The sequence below is a fragment of the Zingiber officinale genome, chromosome 6B, assembly GCF_018446385.1.
Source record: "Zingiber officinale cultivar Zhangliang chromosome 6B, Zo_v1.1, whole genome shotgun sequence".
Lineage (NCBI taxonomy): Eukaryota > Viridiplantae > Streptophyta > Magnoliopsida > Zingiberales > Zingiberaceae > Zingiber > Zingiber officinale.
In genome coordinates, this window is record NC_055996.1 from 131,979,419 (window position 1) to 131,988,737 (window position 9,319).

General features: G+C 36.3%; 1 protein-coding gene across 1 annotated transcript; it reads right to left on the reverse strand.

Moving 5' to 3' along the window:
• Positions 1 to 2,696: 2,696 nt before the first annotated feature.
• Positions 2,697 to 5,148, reverse strand: LOC121989567 (putative disease resistance protein RGA3). The gene is made up of 2 exons (XM_042543687.1): positions 3,706 to 5,148; positions 2,697 to 2,952 (listed from the first exon to the last, which is right to left on the reverse strand). Exon 1 carries the CDS (start codon positions 5,019 to 5,021, stop codon positions 3,807 to 3,809), a length of 1,215 nt encoding a protein of 404 aa, XP_042399621.1. The 5' UTR covers positions 5,022 to 5,148; the 3' UTR covers positions 2,697 to 2,952; positions 3,706 to 3,806.
• Between the last annotated feature and the right edge of the window lie 4,171 nt (positions 5,149 to 9,319).

Consider the following 9,319-nt stretch of genomic DNA (forward strand, 5'->3'; position numbering starts at 1 on the left):
TCCTAGAAGTTTCATGTAGAGTTCTGTTTTTTCTTTCTACGATTTCATTTTGTTGAAGTGTTTTAGGGTATGAAAATTCATGATGGTAACCATTTTCCATTTAATTTTTAGATTTTTTTCATTTTCAACTTATTTGTAAAAATTAGTGAAGATTTCAAATATTTCATCTTTACTTTTTAAGAATTTTACCCATGTGAACCTAGAGTAGTCATATATTATTACTAAGCAATACAGACTTCCATTTATTGATTTGACCCCATGAGAATCAAATAAATCTAAGTGTAATAATTTTAGTATTGAATTTATTTAAAGTTGATTAGTTGGTTTGTGAGTTGATTTTATTTGTTTTCCTTGTTGACAAGCATTATAGATTGTTGAGTCTAAGTTGGGTAATTTTAGTAAACCTCTAACTAATCCATTTAACTTACTTATATTTCTAAAGTTTGTGTGTGACATTCTTCTATGTCATAACCAGATTTCTTCTTTTTGCGTTAAATAACACTTAAGTGAAGAAGAGGTTAGATTAATTGCATAGATATTGTCTTTTCTAAACCCTTATAGGCTTATAGTAGGGTTATCTAAGTGCTTAACTAAACATTCGGCAGAAAGAAACCTAACATTATAACCAGAATCACACAGTTGACTTATACTAAGAAGATTGTACTTGAGTTTTTCAACAAGTAAAACTTTCTTAATAATAAAATCAGATTTGAGTTCAATATTACCTATCTCAATTACCTTGAGTTTTTCGTTGTTTCCAAAGGCAACTATTCCTAGGCTTTTGTAGGTTAATTGAGTGAATTTGGTGTGATCTCCAGTCATATGTTTGGAGCAACTATTGTCCAATATCCACTTAGTTTCCTACCATAGGTAGGAATTAAAAATTAGTTCAAGTTAATTTTAATCTAATTTTTAAGTTTTAATTGTTAATTTGATTTCTAAATTTTAATCTTAACCTTAAAATGTTTACATTCAATTTGGTTTAAGTTAATTTTAATCGGTTTAAGTTAATTTTTTTAAGTTAAAATAATTTTTAAATTAAAATAAATTTTTAGGTTAATTTTTAAAAATAATTTTTTTTAAGTTAAATCCAATTTTAAAATATATATACATCCCAAAACGTAACACAGATAATAGGTACTGACATCTTTAATTTATGTACTTATATTTACATTTTTTTTATATTCATGAGATCGATAATAGAAATCATTAATATAATGAATCTATATTTTTATTATAAATATCATATACAAATAATATTTATATATATTCATCAGATCGATAATAGAAATCGTTAATATAATGAATCTATATTTTTATTATAAATATCATATACAAATAATTCAAATACTCAAAATAATAACTAATAACATAATAACACAAGACGTGTCAAATCTTGATTCGGCTATCTCATAATATTTTAAATTCCTAAATGACACCCATTACTTTTGAATAATATGCCAGATAAAAATATATATCTCGTAATATTCTTTAGACCGATAAAACAAAAAGATGTTTTGTTAATACCAAACTGTCCAGCCAATCTTGATGAATAGTAATCGCAGGGCAAACTAACCATACACCTGTCTAGACACTGACATCGAATGATTAAAGGTCAAATTTCAACAAGTGTCAATCTAAGATTTACCAACCATACACCTGTGTAATTATATTGGCACTGGATAGTTAAGTAGCAGATTTTTTGTTAGGACGAACAATAATTAGTCCAAATTAACTAATTCTTCTCCAACATCAATAAATCAAATTTAACAATCCATTACCTTAAATTGGTCAGAAAAACATCTCAGAAAACGAGAAAGAAAAATAGCCAACTGTGGCTTTTCCTCGTTTCTCCGGCGACTAGCGACAGTCGCCCGTCCGGTTAGCTTGTTGATGTTGGTCTGCCATTGGAAAAGCAGGAAGGGAAGAAGAAAGGATTATTGAATCCATACTTAGCATGTTGAGTGTTGCCTGGAAGAACGAAAGAAGAAAGGGAAAAACTTTCTGCTCTTGGTGTTGTTGCTGGAAACGAGAGAAGAAAGGGCTCTACTCATGTTGCTGGAAGAGGGAGCTGGAAGAGGGCAGCAACTAGGGCTCCGTTTCCCCTCTTCGCTGGCGGATTCAGCTAGCTCCGGCGAACTCCGATGAACTCTGATGGCTGCTGCCAAAACCGTCGCTGTTCTTAACGGAAAAACACAAGCAACACATAACTAGCGCGACTCCTATGTTTTCTATACCAAAATTTGACGAAGATGCATCGATTTTGCAAAACCCAACGCAAAATGCTCACATATGAACCGAAATTGTCGAAAATTGAATGCCATGAACTCGACAACCCTCCTAAAACTTGTGGCTCTCATACGATTTGATGGAGACTTTATGAATCACTCTACTTCATGCAACCAATTAAACAAAAACAATTCCATATACAAGATCATGCAATTGTCTAAAATTCATAGCATACAATTGCAGAAAGCAATAATTGTGAAAAATCATAAACCAAACCTGAATCCAAAAACATCACCATAGTCTCGATTTTGATTTGAAAACCGAAGATCGAGAAGACTCAACAGATGAGATCTTCTACTGGAGTTACGACAACCATATTTTGAGTCTCTCTCGAATGGGATAAGCAGAGTTTCAAGATTCCTTAACCCAGAGGGCATCACACCTTTTATTAACTTTAGACCCACCCGAAACCCGTTAATATATAGCTTGTCAATATTAACGATAATGAGTTAATGGATTACACACATACAAGTATACAACCCACATCCTAATACACACAAACCCACAATTAAGAAACCAATTAGAACTCACAAAAATTGAGAAATTAAATCTAACATTAGAGTCTCTGAATATAAAAAACTAAAACAATTTTACTAGCAACAAAAGGATTTCATAAGATGCAACAGCGTAACTACGATCTCATGCCCAGTCTCCATCCTCAGCCTACCAATTTATAGGTCAAAGAAAAACAAAAAACATGATGAGCACAAATGGCTTTACTGACCTAAAAGAGATTAAAAAAATCATGATTGAATTAAACTAAAAGGAAGGATAACGGCACTATACATATAATTGAATTAATATTTATTCAATACTATCTTACTAGTTATTTTAAGAGTATGCCAATCAGTATTATCTTTTTTGAATGACAAATGTATTTGTGTTGCACATAATATAAGCGACTATTGCATTGCAAAGAAAGAATTATATATTTCGAGGTCTCAAAAAAGGGTGTGGAAATACATAGGAACTTTTGAATGAAAATTGAAAAGAAATATAACTCCAGTTCCTTCGGAAATGGTAAAATCTTTGGTGCAAGAAGAAGGGGTGATCCATATCATCTTAACTTGTTGACTTGGTTTTACTTCTCCTCTTTTTTTAACAATACCGAGTCGAGTTCTTCTCCTACCAGTATCAAATAGAATATGCTGAACAAAATATTCTTCATGTAAAACCTGCTCGATTTAGATCGGGAAAATTCGTACGATGATTATATATATATATAAAAGAATTCGAACAATATGCATGTATATGAGGAGACTTAACAACCTCTCTAGATTAACATATCAAGATTATTATTGAGTGGATGCTTGAAAACTAAATTTTTTATAGAAACAAAAAAGAAATCATGTTGTGCAACCATACAAATCCATGTAGTGATCTATTTTATTCAACTAAAATGGTTTTCTATCTTACCTTTTCAACCATATCCGGCTGAATCTGAGGACAAACGCTTCTTTGACTGTATACTAAGAGCGTCATAGCTTCACTTCTGCACATCTAACACATTCTGTTCCTTATCTGGGATCTGCCATATATATTTCACTGCAGTTCAATACCGTGGACCAATCAGTTATATCTCGAGTGCCACGGAGCATGCTACCAAGAGATATGACAGCCAAGGGCACACCGTCACATTTCTCAACAATCTTTTCACCAATTTCCATCAACTTTTGATCGACTGGTTCGTCTTCAAATGCAAAATGATAAAACAAGGACAGACAATCATCTCGGGACAATTGTTGTATGTGATAGGTGGTTTTGGATGAGCCCATAATCAAAGGGACTTTTTGGCTACGGGTTGTCATCAAAATTTTGCTTCCGGGAGCCCTACAGGTTAAGGCTGCTTTCAGTACACCCCACTTTAATACATTTTCATTCCATACATCATCCAGTACGAGCAGAAATCTCTTCCCCGATAATGCTGCTTCTAGCTTCTGCCTCACTAAATCAATTTCTGAGATTTTGACCGGTGCAGCAAAAGCCAGTTCTAATACAGACTTCATTATCTTTGCGGGATCAAATTCAGTCCCAACAACTTTCCACATTCTTAGATAAAAATACTCTTTTACACTGTCATCATTGAAAACAAGCTGAGCAAGTGCAGTCTTCCCCAGGCCACCCATCCCTACAATGGTGATGACCTTCAATGTACCATGACTGCTTTCATCAACATCATCATCCTTTGTTAACATGTCGACAATCATATTCTTCTCTGATTCTCTCCCTATAACATCAAAGCTATTGCGGGAGTGGGTCTCTCTGTAGGGACTTGGTTTCGACACGAGGATATTGCCTTGTGGCAAATTGAGAAGGATGGACTTTTGCAGCAAAATAGATTCCAAACTTTCTGTTACAGCTTGGATCATGCCACTTATCCTACTGGTATACACAACTTGATTATCAGAAGAGAAGAAATCACGTACCGGCCCAAAAGAAGTTTTTGATCTCGGCTTTTTCTGCAAGACTTTGGTGTCATAGTAATCCACAACATCCTCGAGATCGTAGGCCAAGTATTTGAGCTTCTTCACCAACTCCTTCACAGCAGCATCAATAAAAGGGCGGGAGTCGACATCTTGGATCACCGCGTCAATGATCGCAGACGACTCCTTGAGCTTCTCCATCTTCCCTTCGATACCCGTTATAGCCTTGAGTTTGTCCTTGAGTTGGAGGAGATCTGCTACATTCTCGCCCTTGAAGCGAGACGCATCACTTACCAAAGCTGCTGCCATAGCTTCTGATGAAGGATGAAGAAGTTGTTGGCTGTGGATCTGGGCCTGGCTAACAATAGATAGCTTGGAGGAGAAAAGAGGAACAATAATGCAGGGCGACGACTCCTTGAAGTCTTCCTTTTTTTTGATGAATTATTAAAAAGGGTTGGATCTCCATTAAGATTGATTATAAATTCCAGCTCACCGTGACAGTGATAGTATTAATTAAATCTACGTCCCTAACCCCACCGACCACAAATTTTCAATTCCGTTACTTAAAATATCTGTAATTATATTGTAATTTTTAGAAGCAATAATTTGCTTAATTAGAGGATTAAAGAGAAGCAACAATTTGCAGGGCGACGACTACTTGAAGTCTCTTTTTTTGGATGGATTATTAAAAAGGGTTGAGTCTTGAATAACATTGTTTGCACATTTAAAAAAAAATATTGAAAAAAAAAAAACTTAATATGGGGTGATTGATATGGTGTTAGAAGTTTTTCATTCGTCGTCATTGTAAATCGGAAAAGTGGCCGCTATGGATAACCCATAAATCTAGTAATTAGTTACACGTCCATTTAAAAAAAAAAAAAATCCAATACATGCAGTGTAGCAAAGATCGAATTACGAATACTAGAGTGATAACTTCCGCTACACCATAATCTGGGCCAATTGCCTACACATTCCAGCTCGCCGTGGCAGTGACGTGGGTATTCATTAAATCTACGCTGGCCACGAATTTTCAGTTCCGTAGCTTAAAATATCTGTAATTAATGTATTATTTTATTTTTAAAAACGTCATGTAACTATTTTTGGTACCGTTAGATTTCTAAGAGATCTATTAAAAAATTATATTTAAATTTAAACGGATTAAATAATATGATCATAATTAAAAGTATAAAAAATATTAGGTAGCTTGTGACATGATCTAACTAGTTTTCTACCCGATGAGGGTCGACCTTGACATATATATATATATATATATATATATATATATATATATATATATATACACTGATCCGGTGATAAGAACGGAGGATTTTTTTTTTGGGGAAGTCAGAGATACGTGGAGGTCAACCCCAAGTTCACGCCGAACGGAAGGATGCCGGGCCGAACGGAAGGATGCCGGACCGAACGGAAGGCAACCCGACCATGGACGGGTTTCCGACGCTCATAGTGAAAAGGGTCACCGGGCCGAGCGGATAGTCCGCTCGGCCGAAGCATAAAGCATCGTTGCTGTGGAACACTCTCAGCTGAGCACCCGGTCAGACCCATACTTACGCCCGGTCGGACCTATGTCTGCCGAGCGGATGAATGCTTGGCGTCAGGAAAAAGGAGACAAAGGCAAGGGGACATTAGGGAACATCATTTTCTGACAACAGGCATGTTCGACGACCAGGCCATACATAAAATCGTACGACGGAAGGACCTGATGTCCCATCAAAGAGGTGATCAGACTGTATAGTATGGTGTCAGACATGTTCCTCTGACAAGCTCATGCTAAGGTATGGTACCAGGACACGTGTACACCTCGGTAGGTGTGCCCGAGCCTCCCCACAGCTCTATATAAGAGCTTTCATACTTCGCCGGAGGTATGCATTCTTAGATATTCGAAGCCACCTCTTTGTTGCCCACTTGCCTGACTTGAGCGTCGGAGGGTCGTCGCCGGGAACCCCTTCCCGGCCCGACTTCTTTGCAGGTTCGCCGGAGCGTCGTCCGACCGGTCGAAGATCTACGTCAGCGACAAGGAGAGCGCCACGTGCCCAGCGTCCGTTGGTTCGGCGATTCGGACAGGATCAATTTGGCGCCGTCTGTGGGAACTATAACGACCACCCTTCTTACTACTACTATTCTCTAAGGATGACCGTTACTTAACTACTAACTCTACTTAACCGGTAGGATTAAAAATCACATGGAAACCCTTACCGAAAAATTTCGACAGAGTCTCCCCTGTACCGGTGACCATATTTAACAACACATGCAATATATACTCAGCCACAAGCGGCTGGAACACATATCGATCAACCAAAAGAAATAACATCACCACGCAGTTTAATGAAATCAAATCATGCAAGTAATGAATAGCAGAAACAAAATAAAAACATACAATTAACTAACAGCGGAAGACTAAATGACTCATCTAATACATTCTTAATAAATGACAATCTTAATAAATTCTTAAACTAAGTCCCAAGGCTTCCATAGTCCTGGCATCACACACCATCCGCGCCACCTTGTCACCTTCCTTGCTAAACCTTTTCTTTTCCTTTATCTGCAGTAAGAGGAAGTGTAGTCTATAAGCAAAATTTGCTTAGTAAGCGCTATTTAACTCACAAAATCAAGAATGTGCATGAATACGAAAAGAACTAGAAACTATATGCTATAAAAAGAAATAAAGCATAAACATAACTGCTCATGTCAAACTAATAGCAAAGAAAAACTAAGGAATCTACTCATGTAATTCTAATAGTTAATCATGCTGCTCATCTAATAGGTAAACATGAAAACTACTCATCTACTAGATAAACATGGTAGAATAAAGAACTAAACTTACTAATTTTTAGAACTAGATGAAACTTATCTCATTTGTTCTAACTTAATTTTTAATACTTTATGTTTATGTAAAACTCGTTTTACTTCTTCGAAAACTTATACTTATAATACTTCAAAATAATAATCAACTTCTTCTTGGGCTCAGGCATAGTACCATCTTATGCGCGTTCCCTAATAGGTTGGGGTAGCGAACCACCAATCCTAAAAGAGCAGACCTCGGTCTACCAGGGCCAAGACCACGGAATTGGACACCTGGATTTGTTTAACGACAACCTCGGAAGTCGGGTACTACCCTCTTCTTAAAAGTAAAATACTTATAATCTTAATTACTTCTTCTTTAAATGCCTTGGCATTTTAATAGGCACCTTGTGTGCCAAAAATTCCTAAAGTCTCGACTTTGGGATCTACTTAAGGCCTCGGCCTTTTCTTTTCTTTTTTTTATCTTTCTTATACTTTTCTTTATCTTTCTTACACTTTTCTTTATCCCAAAATACTGTTAGGGTATTTTTCATATGCATCTATGAATGAAACTAACTATGTAACACATAATCATGTATAGAATACAAAAGAAATCTACACTTAAGCTCAATAAAAATGCTTAATAAAATTCTGCATTATAACTTAATAAAATCTGCATGTCATACCAAATTGAAGTGCCTAAAAATAACATAGTACAACACTTAAAACCTTATGATAATTAACTCTTAAAACAGAAATCAAACATACTCTTATGCATCTGGTATTTATTAGTTTTGCAAGTTGAGTTAAGCATGGATAAGCTTCGAAACTTCTAAGGAAAAACAAACTAGAACTAGAGACATAAACCTCATACCAAAACTGAAATACATTTAACAGAACTTAAACTAAATGCTAAAAGAAAATCTGAAACTGTACAGCAAGTTCCAACTCAAGCTAAAACCTGCTGGGATCTTCTCTTCAAACCTATGTAAAGCCTGTTTTGTTTCATGGTATACTAGTACAAGAACTTAATGGATCTCTTCTCCTCTTCTTTATCAAACTCACGGCAGCAAGGGAAAATTAACCAAGCATGCTTATCACAGTCACACAGAAAAATCCAAATCAAAAGCTACAAATGCCAATTTCAAAGCTTGAAAGGAATCTTTCCAAATACTTAACCTCTACCGTTCTTCCCCTCTCTTCCCTTGGGACTTACGGCAGCAACACAAAACAAACTATCCTTACAACATGCTACGAAATCATGGAAAACAAGAAATCCGAGAGCTACTCTTACCGCAGGTGAGTAAGCGTCTTACCTTAGGCTTTTCTTGGACTTACAGCCGGAGAAGAAAGCTTCCAATGCTTCTAGGGCTTGCGGAGGATCTCGCAAACTCACCCTCTTCCTCGTGCTTACTGTTCGTTCTTGACGAGAGGAGCTCGAATCCAAGAAGAGCTCGTGGAGAAGTCCCCTTTGGCCGGCCGCCGAAGAGAAAACCTTAATCTCTTCTCGGCTTCGTTTTCGCCCGATCCCGCCGTCGCACACGCAGAAGAGGAAGAAGGAAACGGGATTTTAGGTCACGGGAATTAACACGTAAGTTCTCCTTTTTTATAATCTCCATATTCTGTTAACTTGTTAAATAAATTTTCTTACCTTTTCTAAATAAAACTGACAACTGGTTCACTTGGTGGGCTGCGTTCTGCTTAAAGCCCAACTCGTGGGTTCAAATCCCAGCTGCAACCATTTTATTTCCTATTATTTTACTGTTCCTAACTACTACTTAATACCAATTTATTTCCATATTTGATTA